At 35.8% G+C, this 16,075-nt stretch overlaps 1 protein-coding gene across 2 annotated transcripts in view; it reads right to left on the bottom strand.

The window, feature by feature from the left end:
- Positions 1 to 16,075, bottom strand: part of LOC107087798 (stromal interaction molecule 1-like) — a 35,963-nt gene that overhangs the window by 18,685 nt on the left and 1,203 nt on the right. For both annotated transcript variants that reach the window (XM_015379561.1, XM_015379562.1), the window contains exons 2-5: positions 15,579 to 15,711; positions 7,911 to 8,041; positions 4,283 to 4,397; positions 3,156 to 3,267 (exon numbers count right to left, since the gene is read on the bottom strand). In XM_015379561.1, the coding sequence (XP_015235047.1) occupies positions 3,156 to 3,267; positions 4,283 to 4,397; positions 7,911 to 8,041; positions 15,579 to 15,699 (479 nt within the window). In that variant the 5' untranslated portion in view covers positions 15,700 to 15,711. The remainder of the gene's footprint in view (positions 1 to 3,155; positions 3,268 to 4,282; positions 4,398 to 7,910; positions 8,042 to 15,578; positions 15,712 to 16,075) is intronic.

Below are 16,075 nucleotides of genomic sequence, written 5' to 3'. Positions count from 1 at the left end.
AAAGCACTTAGTAAATTCCTGCTATTGCTTTAAATGCTTCATTCATCCACTACATTAAATATAGCCTTAATTTGTATGGCTATATGGTGGAGCAGTTTGTAGCACAGTTGCCTTTCGATTTGGAGCCTAAAAGTTGAATGTTCTCCCTATTCTACTCTCTCTGACTTTCTCCCACAGTCCAAAAACTTCAATCTTAGATATGCATGGCTGTGTGTTACTGTGTCGCCCTGTAATGGACTGGCAATCTATCCTGGGTATACCTCATGACCATGGTGGAAGCAGTGGAAGATGAATAGATGGTTGACTTAATATGCCCTTACAGAATGTTTTTTTTCTTTGCATGCAGTTAATAGTTGACAGTTGCTAAAATAATTGTCTCATTATCTTTTTTCTTTAAAAAATATTGAAGCCTCCTATTGAAAGGGACATCTGTGTTTGACCTACTTTCAGAGACAGAGACAAATTAGCTCATCATAATGGGCCACAGACCAGCGGTTGGCAGACAACAAAATAAGGAAATACAATCGTCCACTTAGAGGTATTTACAAATCTTTTTCTCAAATTTCACGTCTTTGAGGGACAGGTCAGAGTCTAGCTTTTGAGTCTTAAGTCTTAATATCTGGAATAATACATTTTTTAAATCAAATCTATGAGAACTAGCATACCGCTAACCCATCCAAGAATGTTGAGCCGTTTCTCCAAAAACCTTAATTACAACATGATTATTAAATCTTGTAATATTCATTAAAGCTCCAATGTGTAGGATTTAGACGAGAGAGAAGACATCAACCCCCATCAACCTTGATACAGGGATCCTACAGCATAAGGCAAGTTAAATTCAAGACTTTTCACAAGAAACACAAGAAAAACCTGCTTGCGACAACTTAACCCAAAGGTTTATTTTAACATAAATGACTGCACTAATGTTTCAAATTTTGAAAAGCTTCCCATACAGGAAGAAAGCTAAAAACACACAAATGACAGATATATTTTAACAATTATTTATCTGAATTCACAAACTTTGTTTTAGCAGGGAACAAAACAAATCAGTTTTAAAGCCACAACATAACCAGTGCTAAGTCTTTTTTGCAGCTATTTTTCTTTGTATTGTTTTCTTAGTATGTTTGATTTGGTGATAAGTGGAGGCGTTGCAGAGACAAGGGTGGAACAAAACTGAGAAATACCGGCTGTTTCTCAATAACTACTTTTTGAAGCTTTGTGTTTCGCGCTTCGCATGTGCGACTCCACTGCCTTAATTCCCATCGGCCCGAGCTTGAATGACTTTTTGCACAAAATACACTGTGCCTCATGTATGTTCCCTGGTTTTAGCCATGGAGAAAACTATTGGCTGGAGCCAATTTTCGTTTCATTTACACTTGCTCATATTTTCCAGACAAAAAGTTAATAGCGCATCTCCCAAATGTCCCGGCCGCTATAACGCTTTTATTGGTTCAGCTATTGGGACGGAACCAATAATGGCGAGCCGTTATTTTTTTTAAACAAAAAAAAATAATAATAATGTCCATTTTAATGTTTTATTTATATTACAAAAATAAATTGTAATAAAAATAATCCTATTTATGATGTTTTAAAAATTAAGACCTACGAAAGACTGATTTAAGACATTTTAATACCATTTAAGGCCTTAGTTTTATTTTTAAGAATTCAATGCCTTTTAAGACTTTTTAAGGACCCGCGGGAACCCTGTTCATAAATCTACTAAAATTATTAAACGCATGGAAAATTACATAAATGAAAGAAGCATATGGTCGCCTCTGATATGGCATATGAAAAATAATAGCAACTGATAACTGTTGCAATTGAGCTAGTCGAGTTTAGGCAAACAAACTAACCCTCTCTGCCAGGACAAAGCAGCTGCTGCCCTTTTACCAACATAATGCTACAATAAACTTCACTGTAATATTGAGTTCTAAACAGCAAAGATGTTTAAAGTCGTAGGGAAGCGGCGGTTCCTACCATTACATTTCTGAATTCTGTCGAGTGGTGCCCGACTTTTCACAAGTGAATAAAGCGAATGTGATTGGTCGTTTATCAAGAGAGCGGGATTGTTGTGGCGGAAAGTCTGCAAGCAAATTTGATTGTAGCCGGTGTCTCGGAAGCAATTGAATACAAATGCAATGACCGAAAAAATGTGATTGACAGATGACTGTTGATATATAATTGGCAGCATTTAGGTGTACAGGCTGATGTATTACTAACTGGCCGGCATAAGATAACGAAAAAAAACCCACAGATATTAAGACAGGATTTTTTTTTTTTAAATAGATATTTTCTAAATTTGGGGACAATATCATCTGATAAAGAGTACATTGATATGCATGTTTAAAGGGGCATGCGATTTTTTTTTTTTTTTTTACATTGGGTCCTTAATTTTACGTTATTACATCATGTTCTACTCACCTTGGAGCTGTTCATTTGGAGCGGTTCTGAAGACATTCCGTTAGGTTATATTCAAGTAACGTCTTCCTATGGGCAACGAGTTAAAGGCACAAACTAAACTGTTCATAATTTATTCTTCATGGTACGCCAGCATTCATAACATGTGGGCAAATCACTGTCCCCCAGACATCCGCAGTTATATTTTTTACATTTATATTTTTTTTTTTAAATAAAGTGGAGTGTATATGATGTCATCCGCGGGCCTGACTGGAGTTGTGATAGGCAGCCAAAGGTGGCAGCCACAGGTGGCTTTGCTCTACCCCTTCTATTCATTCGGCTAGCTATTCTAAATCGTTCAATTCCATTTCAAGAGTGAGATCATCTGTGGTAGTAGCACTAGACATCTTCTAGGCATGTGAGTGAAACTAGAAGCAGTTCAGCGGACAGGAAGAATGAATGGTAGCCATTCATTCATCCTGTCAATGGGTCAATGACCCATTGACTTTCAATGAGCGCCAAACGCCACAACCTCCAAGGCACGATTTTCTGTCAGATCGGTAAAATCGGATTTGGTGTGTTCTGGCCTTTACTTTTTTTTTTTTTTTTTTTTTTTTTTTTTTACAAGAGATAAAGACTGTTATCAATACTAGTGTAGTTTTAAGACTAACGGGCACAGGTTAATCTGGAAGCCTTATTTTTTTAAGTTTTTAAATCAAAGTTAAGGTCTTAAACTGGATCACAATCTCATTCCTTACCTTGGCATAACACTTCCATTGAAAGCCAGCTTGCGAAATGCATCCACATACTGAGGCAGTTCCACATAGCTGATGAGCCACTCCCCCACTTCATCTACAGTCCAATTATACACTGAAAAATATGAAGAATGACTCAGTTGAAGTTGTTTAACTGTTCATGCATTTTAGAAAGTTACACTTTAAAAGGGAAAAAAAGGTTCCTGAAACCACCAAGAATTAAAGACAAGCAGAGAATCTTTAGCAAAGAAAATGTTCCAGATGCATGTGATGTAAGCCTCTGGTAACTCTAATATCTTTAGAAACAGCTCACAAATGAAAAATAATGTTCAATCAGGTCCCTTTACTTGAATTACAATGGGAACCAATTATTTCTGTATCAATACTAATCGAATTCTGTGTCATTTTCATAGTGTACCATGTTATCATGATATGAAACCAACTACATATCCTGAACAAAAATGCTATAACATTTCATGAACATCCTAAATCAACCTTGGTATAGAATCAAAAACACCTCCTGTCTATGTTGGTACATTAAGATTTAAAAACAAACCTAGCCCAAAAGCCCCAGAGCATTATCTAGAAGCTGCAATGCAGGGTAAGTGAGCACTACAAGCAAAAAATGGTGTCTGAGCAATACATCAGTACAAGATACAACAGAGCTCTCTCTGTAGCAGACAGACCAGCCAGACTAATAATCTGAAGCAGGAGAGAGTGAAAGTGGATTTTGTGCTGACAGAGTCAATGATGTCCACTTTGCTACTACCTACACTTGATAAGACCACTGTTCTTTAGTCCACATGAAATCTAATCAACTGCTCTGGTGCTTCATTATGAGAGCAAGGGGTGAAGCATGCCAGGGGTGAAGCGTGAGCTCAGCTGTGAGTCAAAGAAGTTGTTGAGTAAAGTACTTAAATGTAATATCAACGCTAATCATATTACAGGAAAAAAACAGTATTAAAACTATCAGAACAATGTTAGCAGTAAATACCACTGATTTCCTCTTTTTTTTTTCACACTGTGGAAATCCTTAAAGATGACGCAATCATTCCAAATACTGCCAACTGTGTCATTCTGACAAACAGTCTTTCAACAGAAACGGCTAGAACAGAGTTTTAAAGCTGTACCTTCAGAACCCTTCCATGCATTCCACAGATCCTCCACACTAATGAACTGGTCATCGCCATGAAAGCTGTTGTGTTTGGCCTTGGGGTCATGGTAGTTAAGGTCTTCTCGAAGGAACTGCAAGATTACAAGGACTCTTGTTATAAACAAGTAACATTTTAAAGAGTAAATCAGCACAAATTAGGTTCCTGCAAAAACTAGCTTAAGGTATTCATTTACCTTTCACAAAATATAAAGAGATGTAAACCACATAACAGTATATATTAAAAATAAGAACTGTATCAAAAAGGTTTAAATTGGGAGTGTTTAATTTTACTGAACCTTTCCAAGAAGATTTTTGTTTATTTTTGGTTGTGTAAAAACAAAGAAAAAAAAGTAATTAGCTGGTAGGAACACTACAAGAAATTTAAAATATAGCAGGTAATTTGGCATGGTGCAGCTACAATTTTTACAAACCATAAAAAGCCCCAAATATGAGTTAACTGTTTCGAAAAGCAACGGATTATCAGATGTCTCAACCGCTACTGCAACATAAATGGTAGCTTATGGATTTGGCATGAATATAATAAAAACAAATGGATACATCCTGTCTCTTATGATGATTCTTAAAGGTAGTGGTGTTGCGATAGTGTGGGAAATGTTCTTGACACACTTTGGACCATTTATCATAAATAGAGCATTGTGTAAATTCCACAGCTTCTAAGTACTGTTGCTGACCATGTCCACCCAGTTTTGAACACGGTGTACTCATCCTCTGGTGGCAGATCTTCACTATAATAACGCACAATGTCACAAAGCTAAAATCACCTCAAACTGATCACTTAAAGATAATTATATTCCATGATCTCTGCCATCAATACACTGCAACAAAAATTTATAAAATAAGTGCATTTATTATTGAATCGAGGGGGTAAGTGAGTCAATAACATAAATTACATTTAAAATAAGAAAAAATAGCAACTGCATTGTCTTATTTCAAGTGTATAGTATATAATAGTATATATCATTATTTATATTAAGAGCAAACATGCTAATTCCATTGGCAAATCATTTTATTAACCTGCTCAGAATGAGGGCAAACACTCATATTTAGATTGTTTTTTCATTGACAAAAAGGCCACTGTATAGAGCAACACGTGGATTTAGTGACAAAGGTGAGCCTTTCGTCACTGCTGTGGGATTTAGGGATCAATAAAAAAACTAAACAAAAACCTGTGTTGCTGGTGGCATGAACCGGTTTGATATTCTGATGGTATTATAACCAAAAGCAAAAATAAAATAATATGATTACACCTCTAAATTCTGGTGTAATGACATGCATGAATTAAAAAGTAGGAAAATTATTGAATGCTTCTTGATCTTCAGCATAATCACTAGAATCATAAATAACTTGACAATGTAAGCATTTTTTTAGAACACTTTTAGAAGAAACAGAAATTACAATGAATGCACAGAATGAGCTGCTACAGTCACAGAAGGATTAAGTACTTTTAAATCCCTTTTAGATCCTATATTAAGAAAACTCACATAAACATTTTATAATAGATGTATCCTGAAGCCTGTAAATGAGATTAATAAATCATTGCCTTTCTCCACCTCATAGAACCTCAGAACGCTCTGCTTGTAAAGCATTCTGCTTATGATGCCATACCAGGAAGTAAAATGTCCAAAATGTTCTGGAGCAGCTCATCCGTCAAGCTATGGCCTTCATCAAATGTTTTATCTTATTCTAAGGCTATCTTTATGAACTCTGACTGGTTGTCATGGTTGCGGGTACCAGTCTTTGAGAGGACAGGGGTGAGGAAAGCCAAACAGTTCTTTTAGAAGACAGCTGAATAAGGAGATTTTTGGTAAAGGCTGCTTGTCTAATCTAATCTAACAGGAATTTTCCTGCGGAAATGGTAAAAATATGCTCCAAAGGCCTCATTGTTAATATTTAGCATTTATAAATGTAGAATAATATGTGACCTTTAAAACTAATCAAATACACAATTAAAAAAATCCAAGGTTGGGGAGGTTTGAGGTTCTCCTCTCCTTCATCCATCATACAACCTTTAGAGCTAGCAGCTACACTGTGCAGTGTTAAGGGAGGGGTCGGGATGCTGCTGCTGCTGCTCCCAACCTCTTCACTCTTTCTGATTACATTTATACATGTATGTAAAAAATGGTACGACTGAAAACTTGAGTGGTTTTGAAACCGTGGTATAAAGGGAAACTGGTAACTGGTCCATGCCTAGCTGGTGGTTTAGTGGGTGGTTTGTAAATGCACAAGGCCATCATGTCAATACGGACAAAAATCTTTGAGGAATGTTGCCAACACCTCCTTCAATCTATGAGTCAAAGAGAGATGGAAACAAGGAGTACTGAATAAACTCCCTAGAGTTTATGTCACCCACCTCCATCTAGTAAACAAAAAGAAATAATTAAAACTGATTCAATGTGATTTCATGTAATCATATCATGTAACATTGAGGTTAATTTTACTATTATTTTACATTTTACTTTATTTTGCACTCATAAAATGTTGCAAGGTATTTTGGGTTTTAAGTAGATAAATCATTTTAAAAAACCACCAGAATGGCAGTCATAACCTGACTGGTTCTAAAGCCTCAATAATGACTGTTCACTTGATTTTAGGCCAAACCACCCACCCAACCACCGACACAGTTTTTCTACTTTTTTTTTTTTTTTTTAATGAGCCCCACATAGTACTCCTACTATTGTAAAGTGAACATAAGAAAAAGAGGGTAATAAGCCACCATAATGGTCCTTCCTGACAAAGTGTTGTAGGAGGATTTAACAACTTAGGGCCAAAATAATTGGATATTCTAAATAATAAAATGTCTGACATAATCCAGATCCAAACTCTACTCTTGAAATCCTGCAACAATCTTTGATGTTGATCAAAATCAAATTAGTTTTCTTAAAGTTCAATACACAAAAAACACAAAAATATAATTCTCAAAATACTAACAACTATTTTTAGTCACATTACTCAGCCCTAGTTTGTGCTAAATCTTAATACATATGTTAAACTGTCTACGAGGATTCTTATGCAAACTTTGACATGTGTGAAGGAACAAACTGAACTTCTCAGGCCTTCATAATAACTAGAACATAACTAGTAATGCAGCAGCATTATAGGAAAAGCAGTCAGCAAAATGTTTTACTAACAACAAGCAGCAGGAAGGTCATTACTAGAACATTATTGTCTCCGTTTGGTTAATTATTTGACAGAACCCTCAGCAAAAACATTACTGGAGCAACAAATGGGGTCAATCTTTCAGATACCACTGCTAATTTTAGACCTTTGTAAAGCTATGCTAATTTGACAATTTAAGAGCAAAATGTAGAAAGCAAAAAGATAATAATAAAAAAAAAAAATCATTTTAAAGCAGGGGTTGTCAACTCCAGTACTCATTTCAACAAACCTGAGTCAAATAATCAGGTAACTAGCAGAGTTCTGAAATGCATAACGAGGAGACAATTCAGCCATTTAATTCAGGTGTGTTAGACCAGGACACATCTAAAGGCTCCTGGACACGTGATCTCTAGAACTGGATTTAGAGATGAAATAAAAATCTCTTCGATAAGGATTCCATTCTTGATGTGTGATTTTCAAGTACTTACTCCATCTGTCTCTACTACGTCTACATTGCCGTTTGCGTCATCATCCATCTGCTTATGGATACTACGGATAGCCTCAAAGGTGAGGATGGCGTTGTCATCTTTGCATAGTGGTTCATCGATACGACAAAAATCTGAGAAAAAAAACAAAACAAAAAACATTAAAAAATTTCTTCTTAACAGCTAAAAGTACACTAACATTTCTAAGTTTAGACAAACAATATCTTTGTGAAAAAAATGCCTTTAATTTATGAGAACACATGTATCTCAATTAAAGATTTAGTATACATCTTTGTGGTTGCAGTACATTGTAACATATATGAGCTGATTATTTCTGGTTGCTAACAATTCCAATTTATAGAGAATGGACAGCCAAGTTTTGTATCATTTAAAAGGAGACCATTAAACACCATTTAATAGATTAACCAAAACTAGCAATACAAAAGGCTCCTCAAATAATAAATCACAGACAATTTTTCCTGGAACTCAAAGAACTTTGGATTCTCCACTTATCTTCTGGTTCTGCAAAATAAATCCTTAAAAGAAAGTCAAATCCATTTCTATCAGAAAAAAAGGACTTTCGTCCAGTGAGCAGAAGTTTCTGTTTTGGTTTTTAACCATTTCAAGGTTGGTCTAGAGTCTAAGGTTGGCTTATCACAAAGAATCTGACATTTAGCCTTTGTTCCCACTGATGGTCTCAAGACACATTTTTTTTAAGAAAATCTGATGTTTTTGCAATGTTGTAGGGCTGGATTAAAAGGCAAAAACTTAAGTTTTCTTAACTTTGGTCAATACAATAAAATAAAATATAAATAATCCAAAATAAAAGCCTCTGAAAGATTGCCAAAAATGCTCACGACTGAATTTTTTACAAATGTGGGAAAGTTGTATTAAAAGTCGTAGGGAAGCGGCTGTTCCAACCATTGCATTTTTGAATTCTCCCGAGTGGTGCACGACTTTACAAGAGTGAATAAAGTGAACGTGATTGGTCGTTTATCAAGAGGGCAGGATTGTTGTGGCGGAACGTCCACAAGCAAATTTGAAGATGCCTCCGGTGTCTCGGAGGCATCTTGCTAACCAGTTAGCAACTTAGTGCTAGTAGGTTCCCAATGGGAAATTACATAGCGACCAAGTAGCACTAAATTGAAACTTAGAAATGATACTGTCAAGGAACGCTATGGACAGCGAAAACATGCAAGAGGAGGAGAGTTTTGTGTCGGAGGTCGTGGATGAGTCTCCTCCGTCATAATTTTTTTTTTATTTAGAGGAGGAAAGCGGGAACAAAGTTGTTGTGGAAGAGGACGCCAGGGTGGCAGAAGCTTGGTTTGGTGTAGAAGGCTTACAGCAGTACATGTTTGAGCGCTTGCCTCACAAAGCTGCCAGTTCTGTTAGCTCTACGCCTGCCAAAGACACAGACGTCCATCCCCGTGAACACTGGGATGTAACTCAGTGGTAAAGTAAATGATTCTTATTTCAACCGTTGCGTATATTAGCTGCAACATATGAATCAATATGCTATTACCGAAAAAATTGTATTGACAGATGACAGTTGATATATGATTGCCCGAATTTAGGGGTACAAGCTGACATATAATTAACTGGCCTGCATAACAGAAAAACAAATAAAAAAGAAAAAAAATTCACTGAGTTTTTTTTATTTATTTGAAATTATCTAACTTTTGGGACAATATGGTCTGATAAAGAGTACATTTATATACAAGTTTAGGCCAGGATGATTTGAAATTTAAATATGACTTCCCTACGACTTTAAAGAACACTTAAACTTCAATCTCTTCAAAAGTAGGTTCAAAAACCATGTATTTGATAAATATGCAAAGGATAAGAAATGATGATGATTATGAATTTTCAGGATCATTCAAATAGCATACTGGCTTTATTATATCTGTCTGATTTAGTTGATGCACAAAGGCATGCATTGTATGCATGCCTGTAAGTATATCCATTGTGAAAAATGGCTCCTATTAATCATTAAAGCCATCTTCTCTGCTGGTATGCGTACACACATTTACACCATTGTGTATAGGCGCTTATGCATGCTTGAATGATACACTATGAGTAATGAACAGTAGAGCAAAAAGATTTGCTATAAATATGTCCGTAAAGTATATATTGAGTTCTGCATTTATGCATGTAACATATGTCATACTTCTGTATTCTTGAGACTTGTGATTCAACATTGGTATTTTTTGTTAAAAGCTTTGACCTTTTTCATACTCCTTTTGAGCAAATGTGCTATGTTTGCAACTATGTTTGTATACTTGTACAGTTTCTTCTTCTCTCTCATTGTATTTTTTTATTTGCTCAAATAAATAAAAAAAATGAAAAATACCAATAATCCCAAAAGTTACTTTGTGATGTAATTGTTCTTTTAATCTCGAAAAGATGTTAGAAAAAGGCATTCTTCTTTAACAGAAGCCCTTTCCATCTAAATAACCAACGACAAAATTCCTTGTCTACAGAGAAAGCATCGTTAATATTAAGCATTTGAGTCTGTCTCTGTTCAACCAAGAACCCCACTGAATTATCTGAACGTATCTGCCATAAATGTCTGTAAAGTAATAGCTGTCAGATCTAAGGCATCCGCTACTTAGAGGTCAGTCTTTAAAATTGTGGACCTTAATTTTTTTTCTTCCATTATCACAATCCTGTATTACATAAAATGGGCAGAGGCTTTTAACTTCCTATGAACAATTTTGCAAAACCTCGCCTTTTTTCTAATTAGTTTAAACGCCCAGTGTGTAGCTCCACAGTACTTTCTGTATATTATAAATGCAGCATAGATCTGAGGAGTAAATAGGGAGAAAAAAAATGGGGCTCTCCACAGACACACAGGAACCACATCATTATGGCATTACATAATTTGATGGCGTGCAATTGCAGGGCAAGGTTATGACATTACTATAATGGCATTATAGTCTACACACAGTGCTTTGTAGGATAATGGTTTGTCCCCTTACATAATTGTTACGTTTTTGAGCTTTTGGACAACAAGATTTTTTTTAAGATTAAACAAATTTTTATCTTAGTTAAAGGTAACCTGCACAAATACTAAACGCAAAATGAGAATTTCATTCATTGAGGAAAAAAAGGTTACCTAAACCCACCTGGCCCTATGTAAAAACTGTATTGCCCAGTAAACCTTAAAGTGGTTGTGCCGCTCTTTGTAGGAGTATTTTAAAGTGAAGTTGATGCATCTAAATTGAATTCAAGGCCATGCTTTCTCTAGGCCACTCAGAAACCCTCATTCTGATGAACAAGCTTGTTTGCTTTGTATCATTGCTTTGCTGAATAATCCCAGTGCGTTTAAACCACTTGCTAAAATGCTCCCTGACAATTTTCTGGTAGACAGTAGAAATCTATCAATTACAGCCAATCATTCAGGTTATAAACACTGAGATAAAGTGAGGTCTGCAGCAGGGCTGCACCATTGTAAGGAAAATATGAGAAAATATTTGACCGTTACCATGACAATACATAAATACTTCATAGTGCTGTTTCCATTTAAAACACACAACCTTACAGTTGAAGTAGTTATGTTTAAAAAGATAGTGCTAAAGTGCCTTCAGATAACCTAACGATGCAACTAATGATTATTTTGCAAATTGATTAATCTGTTGATTATTTTTTGAATTAATCAATTAATAATCGGATAGCCAAAGGTACGACGGAGTATTAGGGCCACACATGAAGAGAAAAAAATTTTTTGCCATGACGAGATTAAACTCGACATGTCGACTTTAAAGTCGACATGTCGAGAATAAAGCTGAAATGTCATGTTGAGTTTAATCTCGACGTGTCGACTTTAAACTCACCATTTCGAGAATAAAGTTGAAATGACTGACATGTTCTCAAATTCAGAACTGCGAGCCTAAGTAAGCATAGGGAAAGACGTTACCGGTACGTTATTATTTGTAGGCCACCGCTTCCTGTGATGATTATACAGTTGCAGCACGTCAAAGACTACCTTCACTCTTAAAACGCAGACTGCAGCTGTGGAGCGCGGTTGCTCTTTTCTCCAAACTTTGGAATGTTGAGATTAAAGTCGCCACGATATATCAACTTTATTCTCGAAATGGCGAGTTTAAAGTCGACAGTTTAATCTCGTAATGGCAAAAATATTTTTTCTCTTCATGTGTGGCCCTAATACTCCGTCGTACAAAGGTTCCTTAAAGATTTTTTACAAAATTAAACCAAGAGAACCTAAAACTTTTCCACTTGAAGAGTTCTGGATATAGCATTTCGACAGACGAAAACATTATTTTTTACTTAAATGCAAATTTTCTATATATTATTTTACAATTTTTAGATAATTACTGCTCCAAGTGGTTGCTCTGGCAGCTAAAGGCATGTTTTAGAGTCTCTATGCTCCAGTAACGAAAAATCTATTACTAAATCAGTTGATTATTTCAATAACCGATTAATTATGATTAATCTGATTAATTGTTCAGCCCTAGTAAGGATCAACAACGAAGGTGGATGAAGCATGCAAAATAGCTTTATTATTTATAAACAAAAATGCATGAATATCCACATAAATCATTTTGATATATTTTTTTCTTATCTACTTTTACATTTTTTTGATTATTGAATAAAGCGCTGCTATTGAGATTTATTTGCCTACTTTATATGGCAAATAATTTTCTTCAAATAAAGATTCTTCAAATCTGGCAGTAATCAGGCATCTTGCAAGAAAAAAAAAAAAGTACTTTTTCCCAACTGTAAATAAGATGGTATAACAAGAGGGCAATGCTTTTTTCCAAACAAACCAGGTTGGTTTGGATTTTTTTTTTTTCCCTCAACAAAATTGTAGCTTGAATCTTCTACCTTGTAGCTTGTAAATATCCATCTTCTTGACAAAGACTTTCTTATAAAAAATATAGGGGCTTTCTAGGTAACTAAAGGTTTACTAAAATAAAACATTTGTCACATGAGTGATACAGAAAAGCAAGAACATAAAAACTCTGCAAGGGGGCAGATACTTTTTCATAGCATTGCAATAATAGCCAACATATGCCCACATAAATTTAAAGCAAGTTAATAATGTTTGACAGCCTCTGTACGTCTTTTATTTTAAAAAGTCCTATACCTGCTGATCTTTATCTACGCTTGTAAAAAAGATGGGAGTATTTCCCTAACATCCTTGAATGAGGATCATAAAGGTTAGGGTCAATGAGGAGAGTGGCCTTGTCAGGGAAAACTGATGGCTTAGATATCAAACAGAGAGCCCAGTTTGGGCTTCACCATTGACCACAAACTTTTGTAGTAACATTTGTAACAGACATTTTCATATTGCAATACTGCAGTTTCATGACATCTGTGCTTTATTCCTGTTTTAAATGATTTGGGGCATTCTATGCACTGATTTTTTGTTACGACAGAAGTTCTTCCAAAATTATGACTGCTTTCAAAGTTGCTTTTAATGACCTTTGTAATATAATGTCACCTTGGTAAAAAAAACAAACCCAACTTCCTCTTTAAGTTGGACTGAGGCTAGACCTACAAAAATTCTCTGATCCCGTTTCTTTGTGTTTTGTTAATCCTTAATAGCACACTACTGGTCAAAAGCTACCAATTTACATAAGTTATATATAATGAAACCCTGATTATCCTACAAACAAAGCTGTTAATCTTACACAGCATGATTTTGACAAATAGCCTAAACTGAGTTAAAAAAAAAATTTGCCAATATTCAGCCAAATACCACTAAAACACATATGTAAACAGCATCAACTACACTGCCAATCTGAAACACTAAACCAGAGCAAAGAAATTTACACCTCAGTAACAAAGTGTTAATTTTTGAGCAACTGCATGCAAGCTTCCCCTTCACTAAACCTGTGAAGCCACATACCACAAAAAACAAAGGCATTCTCACTCTCGGTGTTTAACGACAGAATGCCAGGGAAGAAGAAAAAAAACAGTTTGCCACCTGAGAAAGTCTCACACACGAAACCTGGGATTATTTTTTTTTTTTTCCATTTGGTTTGCAAACATCCAGAGACACTAGATAAGATATTTACATACCAGTCAGTCAGCTTTTTTTGTAAGAGCTCAAGTTGCGTAAACTACTTTGTGTGCCTGCAAGACCAACAGCACTCTTTGATTTTGCCACCTTAATACAGCAACAGTTATAATCTACAAGGCATTCAGCATGCATTTAGGAAGCTGGAGCATTTTCTTTCAAATCAAAACCTTCACACACTAAGCCTGATCAGACTGCAATCGTTAATTTTCAGCTTTTACAGTCAGAGTGCAACAGATGTGATTAAAAAGAAGGAGCTGTTCTCACTCTAACCGTCTGCTCAGCAAGAATAACAAAGACCAAAACCAAACCTGTGCAAACAAGTAGTGCAAAATCCTTGAGGAGAAGTTAAAGCCATGTTGCAGCACCCAAATTAATGCCAAGTTATCACACAGTTCATAATTAACGGTTAACAGAGAAGTTACTGTCATTCATATAAAGTTCCTATGTCTTAACTCAGGCATGCAAATTTCATAAAGATAAAAGACAAACCTAGGATATAATTTCTGATTTTCACAATCTGAACTTAATATCTGAACTTAATATCATAGGGAAGCAGCTGTTCCAAACGTTGCAGTTCCGAATTCTCCCAAGTGGTGCCCGACTTTACACGAGTGAATAAAGTAAATGTGATTGGTTGATTATCAAGGGGGCGGGATTGTTCTGATGGAAGGTTCGCAAGCAAGTTTGGTAGTGGCTGGTGTCTCGGAAGCATCTTGCTAACCAGTTAGCAACTTCGTGCTAGTAGGTTGCCAATGGGAAATTGCATTGGGACCAAGTAGCATATAGCAACGATGTTGTCAGCGAAAACATGCAAGAGGAGCAGAGTTTTTTGTCGGAGGTTGTTGATGAGTCTCCTCCGTCATACATTTTTTATTTAGAGGAGGAAAACGGGGACAAACTTGTTGTGGAAGAGGATGATAGGGAGCCAGAAGGTTGCTTTGGTGTAGAAGGCTTACAGCCCTACATGTTTGAGCCCTTGCCTCACAATTCTGCCAGCTCTGTTAGCTCTACGCCTGCCAAAGACACAGACATCCATCCCTGTGAACACTGGAACGTAACTCAATAGTAAATTTAATGATTCTTATTTCAACCGTTGCATATACTAACTGCGACATATGAATCAAGCTATGACCGAATTTTTTTTTATATATGATATATAATTTGACCGTTGATATATATGATTGGCTGAATTTAGGAGTACAAGCTGACGTATAACTAACTGGCCTGCATAAAATAGCGAGAAAAAACCCCACATAGATTTTAAGACAGATCTTTTTTTATAGAAATTTTCTAACTTGTAGGAGAATATGGTCTGATAAAGAGTACAGAATTGTTTGACATTTAAATATGACTTCCCTACGACTTTATCTGTCACTTTTAATTTCATCTCGTAAGCATTAGCATTATTATGTTCAGTCTGACTTGGTGGCTCGTTCTAAGTTGGAGGTCAGGGCTTAATAGCAAATGCCAGCTGTACTATTCTCAGCATAGCTACATTTAGTGCCTGCTAGATCACAAAGGTGTAGCACAAACTGTAACACACTGTCACTCTATACTGTGCATGTGTCAACCTGGTATATTATTTACGACCTTACAAAATATTAATGCAATGAATAACTACTCACCGGACACTCCGCTTTCACCATTTTGACCATCCACTGTTGGAGAACTTTGCTTTTCAGATGCACACTCTCCAAATAGGCACAGACAAAATATCCACAAGGTCACAGATTTAAGAAGCTCCATGTCTTTAGGATGCTGTAAAAAGAAAAAGAACGATTATCAAATTGTGACATTCTCAAAATGTATAACACTTTTAAGCAACTCAAGTGTTTAAGATGTCATTTTTGTATTTTAAGCAGTATTATGGAGGTCTTTTTTCAACTTTAACCTTTTACCATTTCACACCTTAGCAGTTATGGTCTTGTTACACCTTTTGTATATTTAGTTACATTTACCAAAAGAGGATTTGAGCAGACATTTTGACAAATCATACCTAAGCAGGATGGCATTTTACCCCTGCTTTGATAACCGAAGACTCGAGGCATGTTTGTCAACTCATGGTCTGCTGTACGGAAATCAGTTATACGACTCTAACACACGTATACAGCTGAAGGTTGTT

Source organism: Cyprinodon variegatus, unplaced genomic scaffold (genome assembly GCF_000732505.1).
Source record: "Cyprinodon variegatus isolate N-32 unplaced genomic scaffold, C_variegatus-1.0 Scaffold194, whole genome shotgun sequence".
NCBI lineage: Eukaryota > Metazoa > Chordata > Actinopteri > Cyprinodontiformes > Cyprinodontidae > Cyprinodon > Cyprinodon variegatus.
Note: the sequence above shows the minus strand (reverse complement) of the source record. Positions and strands in the feature narration are given on the sequence as shown.